The sequence below is a fragment of the Perissodus microlepis genome, chromosome 20 (genome assembly GCF_051167445.1).
Source record: "Perissodus microlepis isolate ML-2025 ecotype Zambia chromosome 20, ASM5116744v1, whole genome shotgun sequence".
NCBI lineage: Eukaryota > Metazoa > Chordata > Actinopteri > Cichliformes > Cichlidae > Perissodus > Perissodus microlepis.
The window spans coordinates 8218779-8237418 of record NC_140480.1 but is presented as its reverse complement, the minus strand read 5'-3'; the positions used below and the strand labels follow the sequence as shown (position 1 = coordinate 8237418).

The 18640-nt window shown below is 42.4% G+C and overlaps 4 protein-coding genes and 1 non-coding gene across 6 annotated transcripts in view; 4 read left to right on the top strand and 1 right to left on the bottom strand.

Moving 5' to 3' along the window:
• prkar2aa (protein kinase, cAMP-dependent, regulatory, type II, alpha A) overlaps positions 1 to 3592 on the top strand; it is a 47213-nt gene extending 43621 nt beyond the window's left edge. The window contains exon 11 of the mRNA XM_084917001.1: positions 2658 to 3592. Coding sequence (XP_084773127.1) covers positions 2658 to 2782 — 125 coding nt within the window. The 3' untranslated portion in view covers positions 2783 to 3592. The remainder of the gene's footprint in view (positions 1 to 2657) is intronic.
• Positions 3593 to 4637: 1045 nt separating this feature from the next.
• On the top strand, positions 4638 to 10113 carry naa80 (N-alpha-acetyltransferase 80, NatH catalytic subunit). Its single transcript, XM_084917004.1, has 2 exons — positions 4638 to 4745; positions 8364 to 10113. Coding segments are annotated over exons 1-2 (870 nt in total). The 5' UTR covers positions 4638 to 4743; the 3' UTR covers positions 9232 to 10113.
• Positions 4661 to 13712, top strand: hyal3 (hyaluronidase 3). 2 transcript variants are annotated; one of them, XM_084916999.1, is made up of 7 exons: positions 4661 to 4745; positions 11114 to 11404; positions 11551 to 11986; positions 12109 to 12256; positions 12432 to 12558; positions 12645 to 12734; positions 12821 to 13712. In XM_084916999.1, the coding sequence occupies exons 2-7, from the start codon at positions 11141 to 11143 to the stop codon at positions 13079 to 13081; spliced, it is 1326 nt and encodes a 441-aa protein (XP_084773125.1). In that variant the 5' UTR covers positions 4661 to 4745; positions 11114 to 11140; the 3' UTR covers positions 13082 to 13712. The 2 variants fall into 2 exon arrangements, with proteins under 2 accessions (XP_084773125.1, XP_084773124.1); XM_084916998.1 differs by lacking the exon at positions 4661 to 4745 and adding an exon at positions 10120 to 10660.
• On the top strand, positions 5999 to 6112 carry LOC146364066 (U5 spliceosomal RNA). Its single transcript, XR_014799111.1, has one exon. It is a non-coding gene; the product is annotated as a U5 spliceosomal RNA (small nuclear RNA).
• A 93-nt stretch (positions 13713 to 13805) lies between the features above and the next one.
• LOC146364063 (uncharacterized) lies at positions 13806 to 17074 on the bottom strand. Its single transcript, XM_084917005.1, has 4 exons — positions 16759 to 17074; positions 14686 to 14831; positions 14391 to 14609; positions 13806 to 14302 (listed from the first exon to the last, which is right to left on the bottom strand). The coding sequence occupies exons 2-4, from the start codon at positions 14819 to 14821 to the stop codon at positions 14160 to 14162; spliced, it is 498 nt and encodes a 165-aa protein (XP_084773131.1). The 5' UTR covers positions 14822 to 14831; positions 16759 to 17074; the 3' UTR covers positions 13806 to 14159.
• Positions 17075 to 18640: the final 1566 nt, after the last annotated feature.

The window sequence follows — 18640 nt, the reverse complement described above, 5'->3', positions numbered from 1 at the left end:
TGGTTGTGTTTTTGTAGCATCCCTGTGGTTTTTATTTAGTTTTCCAGTCATCTGTTATTTGTTTTAATGGTGTATTAGCTCCACTCTGTGTTCCCCTGTTTACTCCTCTTTAGTGTTAACCATAAATACACTGTTAGTATACACTCTTATCCATCTTGTATTTCAGTGTATTTTCTGTTCCCTGACGGTACCCCAGCCTGTCTTGAACAAATGCTTGATCTTTTAAGAAGAGGAAGTGTCATTAATCCGTACTGCAGCGGCATATGCTGTCTGCTGTACTCCTGTCACTCTCCCACCGTTGTTAAAGATGAGCAGGACTTCAAAGGCCCCCTGGTGCCTGTAGTGCTGTTATGAACATGTATATCTGTCACAGTGCATCTGTGACAGATAAGATAAGCAGTCTGCTAAATGTATTAATGATGCATCAGAAACATTTCACTGATGACTGAAGTTGTTGTTTCATTCGGGATGAATGCTTATGCTCGCATTTGTCCCGATGGAGGTGAATTTGTCTGGTACTTTGGAGACCTCGGGGTTCAAGTGGGGTTCTTGTGAGATGTGTTTCCAGCTTGGCAGCTTCAGATGATTCTAATCGCAACTCTACTCATTGCACTTGCCTCTCAGAAATACGTCTACCCTGATATTCTAATGTAGATGTTTGGGAAAGCCAATCCTTTATTTATTCTTTTCAGGAAATTTACATCACAAAGGCAGGCAGCTTCAGCACAGACATAATGCCTCACATCCCAAACAGAAAAACTTTATCTATTCCTCATGGCTCCAACTTCCTGTTGAGCTGCACACCAAAGTATCTGTGGTTAAAGACTATAGGGAGTGCAGAATTATTAGGCAAATGAGTATTTTGTCCACATCATCCTCTTCATGCATGTTGTCTTACTCCAAGCTGTATAGGCTCGAAAGCCTACTACCAATTAAGCATATTAGGTGATGTGCATCTCTGTAATGAGAAGGGGTGTGGTCTAATGACATCAACACCCTATATCAGGTGTGCATAATTATTAGGCAACGTCCTTTCCTTTGGCAAAATGGGTCAAAAGAAGGACTTGACAGGCTCAGAAAAGTCAAAAATAGTGAGATATCTTGCAGAGGGATGCAGCAGTCTCAAAATTGCAAAGCTTCTGAAGCGTGATCGTCGAACAATCAAGCGTTTCATTCAAAATAGTCAACAGGGTCGCCAGAAGCGTGTGGAAAAACCAAGGCGCAAAATAACTGCCCATGAACTGAGAAAAGTCAAGCGTGCAGCTGCCAAGATGCCACTTGCCACCAGTTTGGCCATATTTCAGAGCTGCAACATCACTGGAGTGCCCAAAAGCACAAGGTGTGCAATACTCAGAGACATGGCCAAGGTAAGAAAGGCTGAAAGACGACCACCACTGAACAAGACACACAAGCTGAAACGTCAAGACTGGGCCAAGAAATATCTCAAGACTGGTTTTTCTAAGGTTTTATGGATTGATGAAATGAGAGTGAGTCTTGATGGGCCAGATGGATGGGCCCGTGGCTGGATTGGTAAAGGGCAGAGAGCTCCAGTCCGACTCAGACGCCAGCAAGGTGGAGGTGGAGTACTGGTTTGGGCTGGTATCATCAAAGATGAGCTTGTGGGGCCTTTTCGGGTTGAGGATGGAGTCAAGCTCAACTCCCAGTCCTACTGCCAGTTTCTGGAAGACACCTTCTTCAAGCAGTGGTACAGGAAGAAGTCTGCATCCTTCAAGAAAAACATGATTTTCATGCAGGACAATGCTCCATCACACGCGTCCAAGTACTCCACAGCGTGGCTGGCAAGAAAGGGTATAAAAGAAGAAAAACTAATGACATGGCCTCCTTGTTCACCTGATCTGAACCCCATTGAGAACCTGTGGTCCATCATCAAATGTGAGATTTACAAGGAGGGAAAACAGTACACCTCTCTGAACAGTGTCTGGGAGGCTGTGGTTGCTGCTGCACGCAATGTTGATGGTGAACAGATCAAAACACTGACAGAATCCATGGATGGCAGGCTTTTGAGTGTCCTTGCAAAGAAAGGTGGCTATATTGGTCGCTGATTTGTTTTTGTTTTGTTTTTGAATGTCAGAAATGTATATTTGTGAATGTGGAGATGTTATATTGGTTTCACTGGTAAAAATAAATAATTGAAATGGGTATATATTTGTTTTTTGTTAAGTTGCCTAATAATTATGCACAGTAATAGTCACCTGCACACACAGATATCCCCCTAAAATAGCTAAAACTAAAAACAAACTAAAAACTACTTCCAAAAACATTCAGCTTTGATATTAATGAGTTTTTTGGGTTCATTGAGAACATGGTTGTTGTTCAATAATAAAATTATTCCTCAAAAATACAACTTGCCTAATAATTCTGCACTCCCTATACTTCTGCTTCTGGGTGGTTATCGGTATTGGTTATGTCCTCCTTCTACCTCTCTTAAAGTCCACAACCATCCCCTTGGTATTTGCGATGTTAAGATGGAGATGATTACATTCCCTCCAATCCACAAAGTCCTGTGTTTACATATATATGTAACTTTATGTGGGGAAACATTTCAACAGTACCCCTTGTAGACTGTTTAAATGTGTTGTGACAACTGAATTTAATCCTCAGATGTGTTTCACATCCATCTCTGTTTCTCTGTTTAGTAATAGACATCCAGGCATTTGAGCGCCTCCTGGGCTCCTGTAAGGAGATCATGAAGAGGAACATCGCCCACTATGAGGAGCAGCTGGTGGCTCTGTTTGGCTCCAGCATGGACCTGAGAGACTGAGCCTCCCATACCACCCTCCGTGCCTTCTACTACAAACACACATACAGACAGACAGACACACAGACATATGTCCTCTCCCACATCATGCAGTGGCTATAGAGACTCATAAGCTTTACACAGATGGTGCAAATGCATGAAAGTGTACTTGGCTCACCTCCAGGTATATGAATCCTCAGAGTATGAACACACACTCCATCACACACACACACACATTCACTGATCTCTGTAGGCACTGAGAGACGCTCACTTAAGTCTGCTCACCCTCGTGCACAACCAGCTCAACAGACCCCTTGTTAAGCTGACTTTGGTTAGATATACACATACAGAGCTAGCTGAAGGCCACATACCTTGTTGCTTGAGCCAGCTTCAACCTCTCAGTATGAATGCCTTTGCTGCAGTGACCTAAAACAGGTAAAAGCAGTGTAAGGACGTATAGTACACAAGCACTCCATACACACGTCCAAAAAGACACCGAGCTTCACATGTGCAGGCTTTGCATTCACGTGAGCACTTAAACAACTCCAAGTTGTTCCAAGCCTCAGCCAAGGACACATCAACCCATGGAGACACACACACACGCACACACACACACACAGGGTTACAGGGGTACAACATATAGGCAACCACAGTTGCAAAAACGGATACACTGTGGTAAAATGGAGATGAAAAACTTCCCTGAAAAGGAAAACTTCAAATTCAAAAAGGCAAAAAAAAAAGAGAGTTTAAAAAAAGATACATTTTAGAAACATTTTATGAAGATTCAAAACAGAAGCTTTGATAAAATATTTAAATTAACAAAAAAGAGTGTTTCCTCTTTGGGGGGGCTGGGGTGCAGAACTTTGTGAGCACGCTCCGTTTCTTCCTCTACTGTTGTTGATCGAGTTGAGTTAGTGCTGGTGATTATTGCAGTACCACAGAAGAAGCAGTGAAAACAATAACAACCCTATGTTTTCTGGGCCATTGTTATTTGTCATTGACGCCACACTTCATTGTATTGAATTAATTAATAATGTATTGTTATTCTTTTTTTGCTTTTTGTTTTGTTTTACTTTGACCAGTTCTGATAAAATTCACCATCATCTCTGACACAATGTAAAGAGAAAAAAAAGGAAGAAAAAAAAACATCTAATATAACATTAGTGCTTATTTCGCCTTGATTATCCTTGAATAAGTTGTCCTGGATTTAAAAATGGAAAAAAAATAAATAAAAAATTTTGTTAAAAAAAATCTTGCCTCTGTTAAATTTCTAATGCAACTTTATATTTTTTTCAGTGGCATATTAATAACATGTAAATGCAAGTATTTGGGTGATTCAAATGCAGTGCGTGTAACACTGAGCTTTGGTTGATTCTCACAGGCAGTTTGTGGTCCTTCATTATGTTCTAGCCTTCAGCTTATGTAGTAAGAGACTACTCATCACTACTGCACTGCTTTGTTAACGTCATTTCCCTTTGTTTCCATGTGTCAATTTTCATCTTTCCTAAAGGTGCTTGTACATGATTCAGCTGTGACTCAACTTTAGACAATACTTACTGCAGATCACTGTTTTTAATTAATTTTTTAAAGTTACAATAATGAGTCATACATTATGCATTATTTAAATAATAGCCAAAATATTCCACCTACTATATAACACAAAGAAGCCACTCATGACCTCACTGAAAAGGTCAACGGAACAGATTTTCCTTTAATTTGTCACTTTTTGTGTATGTGTAATACAACTCCCATTCGCTGGGGGCAGACGTGACAGCACGCACTCTTGACGTGAGCAGCAGCATTTCCTCCCGTTATGGACGTACCGGTTTGATGGTAGGGGAAACTGATACAGGAGCGGACACTATGAACGGCCATAAGCTTATACAGTCGTGTAGCCAGATTTAGAGCTTACCGCAGATCAGCTGTGAGACAAACTCCTGTGAGAGGACGACCAGAAACGGCAACCAACCACGAGACTTAAAAAAATGTAGGTAACTTTGTGGTGGTAGGAAGCGACCGAAAAGGTGAACTTGTTGCTTTAGAATAAACTTAAAATGAGTTTCTTACTAATATTTAACTAGTGTCACTACGCACCCACGGGGTACTGCTTATTGACGCCTAAAGCTGTAAATAAGCACATGGGCATGCTAGCATGTCGCTGTGAATGCGAGTTCATTTAACTTGCATAGAAGTGGACGCCAATAAGGGAGGAGTAGATGACAAATATATATATATTTTTAAAAAAATACCCACGTAACTACATCTTCCCAAAAATACCCAGTTGGGTGGTCACGTGTGTCTTCTTATTTTTATGTCAATATTTTATCTGAAATGTGCTTAATTATTTTAGGATCAGGGGAGTTGTGGGCAGTGAAACATCGAATAACTACAACTCCCACAAAGCATACATTTCTGCTCTTGCTACTACCTGGGGAAAAAAAACTTTTTTTTGTCTGTAATAAATCTGTTTTCTGATTAACGAGAGCATTAAAACGGTATTACCACGTTTAGTTTAGCGTCTTACTTTCTTCCCTCTTTAAGGTACCCGATATTTATCTTGTTGCCCTCCCACCCCGTGTTATTTCTCACTATAAAGGTTTTTGGGCTATCTGGCCAAGGAAAAACATAAAAAAGAAGCATCTTATAAGTGAGAGAGGTTAGAAAAAGGGAGTAATCCCTTATTTTTAAAGCATACATGAGTAATAATATTAACGATATTGCTATATTTTAGTGTTCTATTGTTGTATTTCATGGATGTACACTGCTGTACGCAGACATGAAACGCGGTTATACTACGCATGTGCAGAGGACGACAACATCGAGTGTCTATTGCGCATGCGCGAAACCCATGAGCACGGAAAGTAACGTTTTTAGTAATTACTGTTGTTGTTGGAAAATCTGACATCCTCGCTTCATTCAGACGTCACATAATCACATCAGTGTTTTATGAAGAAGCGGGAGTTTTAGTGAAAAATAACGTAGGAAACACACAACTAAAGTTAGAGGCGTGGCTGTGATCGCAGTGTTCCCATAATGCATTGCGCGTGTGTAAACGTTTATAGTATATTTAATAATTTACAATGTAGCGTTTGTGTTTTCCTAAAATGTGGCGTGAAATTTCCGAACAGTATTAGTTCGTGTCTATTTAGTTGTGGCATTATTAAACGTTAAAGTGCGAACCGTAATAGAGACTGCTATGTCGGAGAATGGGGTCGGGCTGCCGCTCGTCTATTCTTCAGTACACTCTTGTTTCTCTTCAGATCGTATAAATCTTTCGCCTTTTACTAAAGATTTCCGTGGAGTGGAACAATAAGAGTTTGATCTAATTTTTTGATGCCCTGCGTTAGCGGGGCTTGTTTCACTGTGAAAAATTAATGTTCGTTTCTAAATGTTGGTCTATAAGTTTTGTCGGATACAATTTTACTATTGACAGTTGAATCGAACTGCCAACCTCTAGTGTGGTTCTTGGTAATAGATAAACGTCACTTTTCCATGTCCACCCCCTTCACAATAAAAGCCCAGATTTTGGCTGTCTTTTTGTACTAGTTTTACTAAATAAAGTAGTTTTGGTTAATTTGTTTTGATTTTAAAATTAACTAATAAATGTTAGTTTTTTTGTTGTCATTTTCCTTATCAAATAACAGACCTATTCCTGTTTTGGTAGGGAATGTCTGCAAAGCATATATTGTGAAAGTTTATAAGACGATTGCATTAGTCTCTAAACATGCGTTCCAAAAACAGCATAAGCTGTGACTTCAGTTGAATTTGAATTTCGCAAACACACACACACACACACACACACACACACACACAGTCAGATAAAAGTGGACCTCTTTACAGAAACAACAAAACATACATAGAGCACACAAAACACTGCTGTTGATTTAAACATAATATGGAAATGTCAGTCATTTTAATGCAAAATCCAAAAAAGAAAAAGGTTTCTTTTACTCTCGAGCAGTTACAGGAAGTTTCCAAACTCTGTTTTTCATCATACCCGATGTAAGTGTTGTGGCTTCAATACTGAATATGATTAAAGTTTAAAAGGCAGAGTCAGACATCAAAAAGAAGGTAGTCAGTGCCTTATTCAGTAAACTCCCATTTCCTGTTGAAGGAGAGTATGTGAAGTAGCATTGCATAGCCAGTAACACATTCAAATCAGTTTTACAGTCAGCTGTTTCGTTTCAGCATTTCTCTCTTGGTGAGTTATTTATTTACTTATTTAGTCCAAGAAAAACTTAAATTAAAAACAACTGCAATGTTTTTCTCACTGTCAGTCATTTTTCACATTTTGCATGCACAACTTGGGGTGAACCCAGTTTTTCTTCTTCTTTAAGACGACTTTAATTACTGGTTTGTGACTCTAATGTGGACGACTTGACTATAATTTAAAATAACATATATATAGAGATATACTGCAGTGTGAATGCATTTGGGTTTTTTACATAAGAAGCAAGTACAGCTTGGCTTTGAGTTGAATTAGCTGGATTAGTTCGTTTCAGCGTCAGTTTGTGCTGACTAAACTGCACTTCAGCCTTTCTGAAGAAGCACTGTGGTGAAACTGTGACAGATAACTACTGCTTCCCCATTTAGAATGATAACAGCTATTAAACATCAGGACCTCAGCGTACATGAACAGAATCTATTCATCAGTTAAACGCTCTCACATCTCAAGCGCACATAAAAATGCATGAGCGAGGCTATGATTGCACTTTGATGTGTATTTGAGAATTGCGATATTAATTGTGAGGCAGTTTAAATCCACAGTGTGGATTTGAACCAAATGGACTTCACACGTAGGCTTACACTTACACTCCAGATCAGAAGTTTGAGCTCTTTGTAGTATTTAAAGGAGAGTGAGACAAGATCTCAGCATATGATACTCCAGCATGTTGTAGATAAAATGGAACTTACAAGTTGGTTCAGTCACACCCCCACATCACATCTCTCACATCATACTTGGTAAGTGATGTGAGAGATGTATTTTGGCAGTTTCTTTAGGCTTCTCGAGTTCCCGTTTCTGCATTCAACACGTAAAAGCTGCTGCTGCCCTGCCTGCTGTTTCAGCAGCTCTCACATCCACCTTTAGGATCCACCGTTATATTATGCGCCCCCCTCTCTCCTCTCTGCTCTCTCCTATCTTGTCTCTTTTGTCTTACTTCTTTCTATCACCTTTCTCCTTTCTATCCCTTTGAAGAAGTGAGGCTCCATAAATATTAAAGAGGTAAGTATTACTTCTCAGTTGCAGTGAATTTATAGAAGAAAATAAATTGTAGAAAAACAAACAGAAGAAAGTAGAAGAGAAATAATAATTGAACATAAACCACTGACACACTCCGGGGCCTGATTAACCCTGGCAGGGCCTCCTTGGATGAGGGTGTCTAGTGAATTATATTACTATATATACATTTGCTGTTTCTGGTATGGTTTTGAAAGCAAATGAATGCCTTCACCTCTAATCCTTGCTCGCACTGCCTGTTGGGTAACAGACAGTGTTTTAACCACTCAGCTAAGGAGGAACTGCATGCTTGAGACACTTCCTGATATTTTCACACTTAACCATAGAAGGTAAATGGAGACTGACTTGAAACCCTGATCGTCGCAGGTCTGAACCCGTAACGTCAACGTCCGACGATCCGAGGCGACAACACTTCTACGAGGTCTCAACACTGGATGGAGACGTTAAAGAGAAGCTACACGTAGTCTCCGAGCAGCCAGAGAAGGTCCACGCCGTTCCCATCCACCAGCGTCCCGACCTGCTCGTTCCCTGCGCAGACCTCGTCAACTGCGAGTGGCAGAGGAGCCAGGCCGCCCGGGTTCACTCTCTCCAAAAATCCTGCTCAGAGTTTCCTGTCAACCTGGTCCTCCTGCAGGGCCGCGGGGAGACTGAGAGGCTACTCGGCCACGCCAGGCTGTCTCGGGTCGTGGGTCACAGCGGCAGCCTTTTTGTCGAGTCAGTAGTTGTGTCCGAGGCGGAGCGAGGCAAGGGCTACGGCCGCACTCTGATGGAGAAGACCGAACGTTACGCCAGAAGTCGAGGGTTCAAGCGTCTCTGTCTGACCACCCACGATAAGCAGCACTTCTACGCCCACCTTGGCTATGTGCTGTCGACACCAGTGCAGAACGCGGGGGCCATGACGGCATTCATTCCCATGGAGACGCTTCTCAGGTTCTCCCGAATGCCGAGTGAGGAAACGAGCGTGCAGACGCAAACAAAGATGCACGCTCAAGGGGACAGAGACTCAGGAGGTGGTTGTGCTGTACGGTCGCCTCCATCCTTTAGTTTACCTCCTCCTCCTCCTTTATCCATCCCTACTCCTCCTCCACCACCTCCTCCTCCTCCCACTATCCCTTGTCCTCCCCCTCCCCCTCCTCCTCAGTGTGCAGGGCAGTGTGTAGTTCAGACTCTGACTGAAACTCCGTACAGAGATGCCAAAGGACTTCCCATCTACTGGATGCACAAGGACATTTGATGATCGCTGTCAGATACACACCAAAAGGCAGAAATAAGCACAAACTCACAAAACACACACATATTGGAAGTTTTCTGAAGTGTGCTAGCAAACCAAAGAAGTAAACACTCACACTCAACACTTTTACTTTTTCCACGTCACAGTTTGCAGAAGTATTTCCCAACACCTGTGAACAGATGCTGCGTGTGAACCCAGCTGCATGTGTACCTGTACGTCTGCATCGCTGCACTGAGTAAAAGAGAAATGATGGTGAACATAAGGACCCAGCAAGAAACTGGGGATAAACTTTAATGCTTCAGTTTCACTCAAGAATGTACTTTTTTTTATTGTGGTGACTGATGTTTGAGCCTAACTCTGTACAGTGTAGCCTGTATGATACACAGACGGGATCCGCAGCAGCAGAATTAAACTCATTGGTTCAGTTTGCTGTGTTTACTTGAAAAGAGCTTTAATAATTGTAATTGTTACAACCAGTACAGCTGAGCAAAGCATAAACGTGACTCCTCTGCTCCCAGCTTCCAATGCGGGACCTTGGCACAGCAGAATTTACAGCCCAGAGTGTTTTATGTGTTTTTTTCTGGCAGTTAAGCGAATTAACTGCAGGCAGGAGCGCACACTCGCTGCGGATTATGGCCCAGGTTATATCGTAATAAATATTACATATTTTCCTTGTTGTTGTTTTTTTATGTGTTTTGTAATCCGGGTTTTGAGGTTTGATTGAAACAAGAATAAATTAAAGATCATGACTATTTCCTATTGCTGTGAGACTGCTTGACTTCCATATAAATGTGTTTTGGTCCCCAAATGTCGAGAAAAGGTGGCGCTGTCGCCGCTTCATGCGCAAAAGCGCAGCGCGGTGGTCATGTTAAAAGCGCTTTGAGTGCTCCGTTGAGTAGAAAAGCGCAATATAAGAATCAGTCCAATTACCGTTTAGCCTTACACATCAGTGGGGCCACACAGCTACAGCGATGGGGCACGCCTATCACTGTTCGGCACCGAGTGCGCGCGGAGAATCCAGGTTAGCGCTGGGGAGAGGGAAAAAAAATCTCTCATCTAAGCAGAATCTAATCTGAGCTCTGATCGGATGAGAGGGTGACTCACATCTCTCACCTCAGTGAAATATCAGTCTATCCCGGACTGTCTGAATGGCGGCATCAGTGTAACGTTTAAGGAAAGGGGGCGGAGCTCGATGCGCAACAGGTGCGAGGCTGCAGTTTCATCTTTGCAGCTCTTAGCCCGAAGATGCACACCGTCTGCCTCCACCTGTCCATGTCTCAACTCCAATCGCTTCATCTGGAGTTCTTCAGCCGTAAGCTGGCTGTGCATTCAGCAGGAACTAGAAGCTCCACATCGGCTTTGACTGCTTCCCCTGCAGCGGATACACCAGCAGCGCCAGCTCCCCTCCTTCTGTTTCCTCACATTTAGAAAGGTTTGAAATGAGAACAACTAAAAAATAAGCTTTTCTGCGTTTGTTGAGCTGCTTTGATGTAGAATTTTTCGCAGAATAATGCGAATCACAGTCATTGTTGCACTCAGTGATAAATACTTCATATCCTCTGCAGTGACAGCTCGGACCAGTGCAAATATAACCAATCTCAACCACTTAAGTAACTTGTTACGCATCAGTCTTCTAAAAATCTGTCTGCTGCTGTTATTTTCTCATGTTGTTTGTTATTTGGTTCATTGAAATGTTAAAGATTTCTTACAGTGGGTGAAAAATGATTGGAATAAAGAGACTTTCTTATCATTATAGCTTTGACTGGTCTTTATTTTTGCATTTCTTATCATGTTTTTCTGTCAGATAAAAGCCCGTACTTGTATATACAAAGTTAACAATTTAAATGCAAAAAAGTTCACCAGGACGATTTCTTTCTCCTGCCAGGAAGGACACATCTGTGGGTGAGCAGCCATGGAGCTGTCTCTCCTCCTCCTCCCCGTCTTCTTCATCTCTTCCCTCTGTTGCAACTCACTGCCACAGAATTCCCCCCAGGCGGATGCCTTTATCGGCACCTCGCTGCAAGCTGTGGCTGCAGCTCATCCCATCCTGCAGAACCAGCCTTTTATCCTGGTGTGGAACATGCCCACGGCAAACTGTCCACAGCGATACAACATCCACCTGGACCTGGGAGACTTTCATATTGTGGAGAACAAGAAGGAGCGCTTCCAGGGACAGGTAATCGTCCCTCATCCATTTATTTTACTAATATTCTACTTTAAAACCATAGAAAGAGGGCTGGTGAGGGCACTGTAACAGTAACAAGGATTAAATGTGCAATAAATCCAAAACAAGTGAAAAAGGGAAAATGTTTGATTTTCCAGAAAATGACCATCTTCTACCGCGACCACTTGGGAAAATATCCATACCTCTCCCGAAATGGCAAGAAAGTGAATGGAGGACTCCCTCAGCTCGGCGACCTGGCCTCTCACCTCTCCCTCACGGTGACGCAGCTGTCCGACCTCCTGCTACCAGATTTCAGCGGCCTAGCTGTCATCGACTGGGAGGAATGGAGACCGTTGTGGGAGACGAACTTTGGAGCTAAGATGGAGTACCGGAGGTTGTCCAAACTGCTGGTGAAACAGGAGCAACCAGATCTTTCAGAGCAGGCAGTGACATCGCTGGCGAGGCAGATGTTTGAGGAGAGCGCTCGGAAGTTCATGGAAGAGACACTCCAGTCTGCGGTCGGAGAACGCCCCAAAGGCTTCTGGGGGTTTTATGGTTTTCCCGCCTGCTTTAACAAGAACAAGAGAAAGACAGGTTGGTCTAACACTAACGTTGAACGTGTTGGTGTTCTAGCAATCTGAACAATAATGACAACTCCTTTTGTACTGATGATACAGGCTGATCTCTGTCTTTTATTTGTATTTCTGTGTGATCAGATAAAACTTACACAGGACGCTGCCTCAGGGGGACCAGGCAGCAGAATGATGAGCTGTCCTGGCTTTGGACTAAGTCCTCTGCTCTCTACCCCAGCATCTACCTGCCACAGAAACTGGCAGGGTCTGCAGATGCAGCTCTAATGGTCAGGTACAAGAAAATCAGCAAACCCAGAAATGCATTTACTTACACTCTGCTGCCTCAGGCACTCACATATCCAATCATGACAAGGGTATGAGCAGTCCTGTCATTTAGCTTTTGTTAGCCATGATGGCCAGACAGGTGGTTTCGCTTACTCATGGGTTGCTCTGACTTCTTTAACCAGACACAGACTGCTGGAGGCTTTGAGGGTGGCGTCAGGTTGGCCATATCACAACAACACCGACCACGCCACACCCGTCCTCCCCTACGCCAGGCTAGCATTCACACACTCACTCAAGTTTCTCAGTAAGGTAGGACTTTTTTAGCATACATCACATAACATTAAGACTTTAAATATGTGGCATGACAAACTGTCTGTGTGTGTGTGTGTGTGCAGATGGACCTGGAGCACACACTTGGAGAGAGTGCATCACTGGGGGCAGCTGGAGTTGTGCTGTGGGGAGAACTGAAATTCGCCAAAAACAAGGTGTGCATGTGAGAAAACATTATCAGTGTGTGTGTGTGTGTGTGTGTGCCTATGTGTAACCATATTGATCTTCCCAAACCTTCCAGAAACAGTGCATTCTCCTCAGAGACTACGTCCACAATGTCTTGGGTCCCTTCGTTCGATCTCTGAGGTCTGACGCAGAGCGCTGCAGCCTCCAGGTTTGCCACGGCAATGGACGCTGCACCAGGAGACACCTGGGCTCTGACCACCGGCTCGGTGACTCTTCCAAACATTTCCAGAAACACTTCATGTGTCATTGCTACCAAAGCTGGACAGGGCAGGGGTGCCAAGACAAGAAGAGCGAGAGCAGAGAGGAGGAAGATTGACCTGAACTTTTTTGTTACGGTGCTGTCCATTTATGAGTTCATGGGGATAATAATACTACTAATGGAAGTTACAGTTTTGAGCAGTGTGGTCCAAGTTCATTTTAATTTCATTAGTCCAAAGGTTTTTTCAAAATTTTTAAATCTTCTCTGCCCTTTCTGTTTTCCAGTGTAACCAGTTGTTAACACCTTGCTGTAAATCCTTTGCATTCCTATTTATGGAGTCATCTCTTGATTGTAAACTTTAACAATGATACACCTACCTCCGCGAGTGTTCATGACTTGGTCAGAGGTTGTGAAGTTGGTATCCATGGAGATAATTCTGCCATCATGCACTTTAAAAGTCTCCTGTGGCCTTTCAGTTGTTTAGACTTTTTGGCTGTTTCTGTGGTCGTGTGTCATAAATGAAAGGAAGAAAAGAAACTGTGTTTGGCTACATTAAAGGGACCTGTACTTAAATTTGACTCTAATGGGCATTGCATAGGAAGACTAAAGTGTAATGTTTTACAGTTGCAAGATTTTTTTTTCTCAACCAATAGTAAAATAGTGTCTTGTTACCATGGAAGAAAAGACATTTTAAACTTGACATGTGTACATAAAATCTGACTGAAAAATCCCATCAAACATCACCATGAACGACAGAACACTGTAAATAAACGACTTGATGAAAACACGTAACTATACATTTACCCAGTCACTCTATCAAATACATACTTGACAAAGTTGATGAAATCAGAAGTCCGTTTAATTTTCTGGCTGTCCACAGCGTTTGTACTTTATGTGTTTCCTGTGATGCCCACAGTGAGTCACCCAAAACGACTGACAGCACAGTATAAAAACAGCTTGTACGTTTTTATACACAGTGGCAATGACATAATGGTCTGACATTATTTCAAGCAATGTGAGATCAACCACTTCCCTTCTGCCACACTGCCACCATTAAACAAAAGCTTTATTTAAAAGTCCTTCTCAAATAATCCTAGTAAACCTAGAAGTTGTTTTTCAGAAAACTCCAATCTCATATTTCTACGGTAATAATCTGAAAACGCTGTCGGTGTTTTGTTTTCTGTGCATATCTTCCTCACGTCCCTCCTGTCGCTCTCTTGGCTGTCAGGTTGTGCCTCAGTGCGTGCAGCTCTTGGATCAGCAGTGACAGCTCTGTGGCTGCAGCCTCTTTTTCTCTCACCGCCTCCGTCAGCATCCGTATTGCGCCGCCCTGCTGGACTGGAAGAGGAGCAGCCAACAATAAATGTTTGCTTTTGTTTGCACATTTCTTTTATTTTTTCTATTTATTTATTTATTTTTATCTCACCTAAGAAGTAAAAAATGAGTAACACTGTGAGCAGAAGCAAAGTGATGATAGCGCAGCCCATGGCATAGGCCCGGGATGAACTTGGCGTCAGCATGTCCTGCAGTCGGCTCTGCCAGGATTTGCTGCCTGGGTGGCCTCTTTGATTGGCAGCTGTCGTGTCGCAGGTGTAAATGTTCCCATTTGGCGAAGGTGTGTACGCCGGACGAGGAGCCCTCATTCCTGAAATCGTATTTTGTCAGAGTCAGTGTTTTTATGCGTCATCGCTTTGTGGATGGTGTGTTTGGGGCAATTTTACCTTTGTGGCTGTGCTCGGGGTGTGTTCGGTGGAGGTCGTTGATGGAATCGACAGAATGCAGCTCGATCTCGGTGAGATCTCTGTCGCTGACCCTGTAGAACTGAGGAGTGGTCTGGGTGGAAGAGGGCCTCGACATGTCTCCTTGTCTTGAGAGAAAAATGAGGAGGAAAATATGCTCACTGTTTGCTCCAAAAGGCTCAACTAATGAGCAACTACTTTGTTGATCATTTAAATGAGAGGTGCTGCAATCTTGGAATAGCTCTGAAATGCAAAGAGAGGCTGTGGAATTTTAAAGTTCCATAATAATAATACATTTGAAGCTTGGGTCTGTAAAGATTATGTTTCTCTACCAGAGCTCTGTTCCTATGGAATAAGCTCAGACCTTAACTCAGTCATCAACTTTCGTCTGTTCTCTCGAATAGTTTGTGTTTGGTTCTCATCTCTCTGTGCTCTCCCTAAGGTGGCTTTACCGAAATCTCTTCCTGTTAAAACGTAGATCTTCCTTCCTACTGTCACCTGCATGCTCACAGGGGATTATCTGATGTTTGAGGTTTCCTTTCTAATATTGCTTTCCTTCTTGAAGTGAATGCTGCTGCATGTTGGTGGTATGTAGGTAAATTTTAACTAAACTGATCTCAGTCACTGCCTTTGGAAAGTGGACCACAGCTGCATGAAAAAAGATTTTCATAAAATATGACCAAAAACATTGTACGATCCTTAAAGTAGTAAAATAGGCCCAGATTAAGTAAGTGAAGCATTAGATTCAGACTGGGTTATTTATCAGTGAAAATGTGCCAGTATTACACAACTTTCAGTGAAGATTTTTAAGCCCTTGCTTTCAGTATCTGTAGTTTGCTTTAATCCTACACACCATCTTGGAGGAATTTTATCCCATACAGAAAAGCTTTAGGATGTTGGTGGGATTCCTCGGATACTCACTTCAGGAAAGGTCAGGTCAGGACTTTGACTGCTCAAACCCCCAAAATTCATAACCCAGAGTTAGTTAAACTCCAGGGATATCACTCTGTCCAGTTAGGAAGCTTCAACCACATCTGACAGTTTGCTCAGAAACATGTACATGAGTAACCCAATCAATGATATTGTGTGCTTCTCCTGTTCCTCCTGCTGGGTTGAAGCGCTTCTACAGCCATTTCCAGCTCTTCTTAAGTAACTGCACGTTACCTGGCATCTCCTCCACACTCTGGAGACTGTGCTGAACTGCAAACCTTTTTGTGATGGCATTTATGAAGGTGCCATTCCGGAGGAGCTAGATTACACAAGTAGTCACAAGAACACTAGGAAAAAAAAGCAAAACTAGGAAAAAAAGGGATAAGGACAGAGAAACAGTCTATAACATCTGCAAAACGATTCCTTTTTGGGGGTTGTCTTGTTTTTGCTTCTCTGGTGAATCTGTTGTCACTTTCAGTGAAAGGATTTGAAATGGATTCATAATGGTTTATACTTTCTAAATGAACACACTGACATCCCTAAGGTTAAACAACACCACCCTGTTTCATGCTGTAGATAGGAGAATAATGTGTCAACCTTTACTCAAACACAACATTTGCTCCACCGAGGTTGTTAGAGAAGCCTTCAGTGGCTTAGATGCTATATCCTACATTGCTTTGTGACTTCCCGGACTATCACATGACTGGTTCTCCTGGTTTCTCTCATGCCACGGAAATTCCCAGTCTTGAAATGAGGACACAGATACTAAATAAATAAACACAGATTAGGTCTTCTTTGGAGGGAAGAAGTTTGTGATATATTCTGCTGGTGGAATAAAGCAGCAGGCTCGGGGTATGAGGGTTGCCTATTTGAAGAGAAAACGCACAGGTCACATGGGCAGCTGATTAATCAGAGCTATTATTAAAGCTGGCTGCCTAACCGATAAAGGCACTGTGCTGCTTGAATTTCAGACAAGGGCCAAAGGAGGTTTCTATCTGGAGACTAACATAATTATAAGTGGGATACAGGATTTTATGAACCCACCTAAATAATGTAAACGCATGGACCTGAGCAGATTTCTTTTACTGGATAAGTACAAAAAAGTAACATTTTCTTCTCACCTACCTTGTGTCACCATGAACAAATGCTGTGTTAGATTTTGTCTCTTCTCGTCAGTCACTCTTCTTGCTCCCCCAGTTCTCACACATCCAGACACCCGATGGCCAAAACATATGGCTGCACCCAGTGGCGCAGCAGTTAAATCAATTCAATCTCCCAATGGGTCTTTCAGGAGCCACACTGTGACAAAATAAATCCAAATAAACTCCCGTTCAATCCCAACAGTAAAATCGTAATATTTTAAAGCCAAAGGGAAAGCGTAGATTTTTCCCAAGGGTCCTTCTGCTCCTGAGTGTCACCGAGCAACTGCAGGATGCCCCAGAGCCACCCCTCCTACTACTAACTATGTTTGTGTGTCTGATTTAGCCCACCCTAGTTTTTTTCACCCCTGCTCCAAGCATGCTTGTGCACACGCCCCAGCTTTCCAGGCCTTAAAGGCCTAAAATAGCAGAAGGAACACGGGGTTATTATTAGCTGCTCAGCCAAAAGGATGACTCAAAGATCTGGGTGGAGGGCATGATGGGGGTACAGAGGGATAAACACACTCATAAATACTCACAAGGACAAATATCACAGTCTGGCAGCTTCACCTGGCCAAAATATCCTCTCAAGTGTGAGAATCAAGAATGGATGCTGTAGTGTGTACATAGAGGGTGGAGTAACTGCACTCAGAAAAATTATGGTTCTTAAATGGTTCTTCAGATGTCTTCATGGTTCTTTAAAGAACCATCATACGTCAAAGAACCTTTTTATTTTGTGGATGGTTCTTCAGCTATTACAAATGGTTCTTTAAAGAACAAAAGGTTCTTCATCCTTAGCAATCTAAGTTTGATGTTGTAAATGGCATAAATATTTATTCACTATAACGAGGCTGTGAATTATACTGTGTGTTTTCTTTGTGTGCATGTGTGTGCGAAGGGGGAGGGCGGGTTACCTGGCAATTACCCTTTAAGAGAAGATGGTAGGAAACTGAATATTCAAATAAAAGTTAGAAATATTTGCTTAAAAATATACTGGTGGCAGGGGGCAGGGGTGGGGGGGGGGGAAGCCTAAAGACCCTAACCCCCCCACACACACACACACCCCTAACCCTGCAAACCCATTATGAATATGGTGAGTTAACAAACAGTAGACACAATACACACATTCAAATACTGTACTTTAGTTTTAAATTTTAATAAAGCATTACTATTTTCTACTCCAAGGCATTACTTTTGAGATTATTATATATTTTTGAAAATATAGCATAATGATAATACTAGTTATTGTAAACTTTACAAACCACCCAGCAGTATGTAAAGTCAAATTATAAAATACAAGTAAATAACAATTGCAGAACAGAATGTCAGTGTAATGAACACACACTTCGTTTTGACAAAGCACACTGCTTAGGTAAATGATCTGAGTAGTTGTTCATCACTGAGCAATTTGTTAATATGTGTTTCGAGCCAAATAAATGACAGGGAGAGAGAGAGTGAGGTCAGGACACGTCATACTATAACCTCCCGGGAGCGGACGGAGGGAGTCAGTCGTTGGGATGCGCATGCGCAGACAGAGTGCGCGAGCGGCGGGCCTTGACCTTTCGAGAAAAAAAAACTCTTTCTCACGGACGGTGACAGCGAAACGGATAACAGTCTTCAGTACCTGCTGGACTTTGAAGCTCTGGATTCTGGGACTGTTGGAAAAGGTAAAACATTTTCATTAAAGCCTTATTACTGTTTTGTTTTTGTTACTCGTCATTGTAGCTTGCTGTTAATGTTGTGCTAACAGTAGCGATTAGCTAGATACGTTAGCCGTTGACGTCAGCGCAATTTAGTATCCGGTATACAGAAACTGTTTTCCTAACAAAACCACTGTTATAATTAAGTGAAGGTGCTCCCAGCTATTT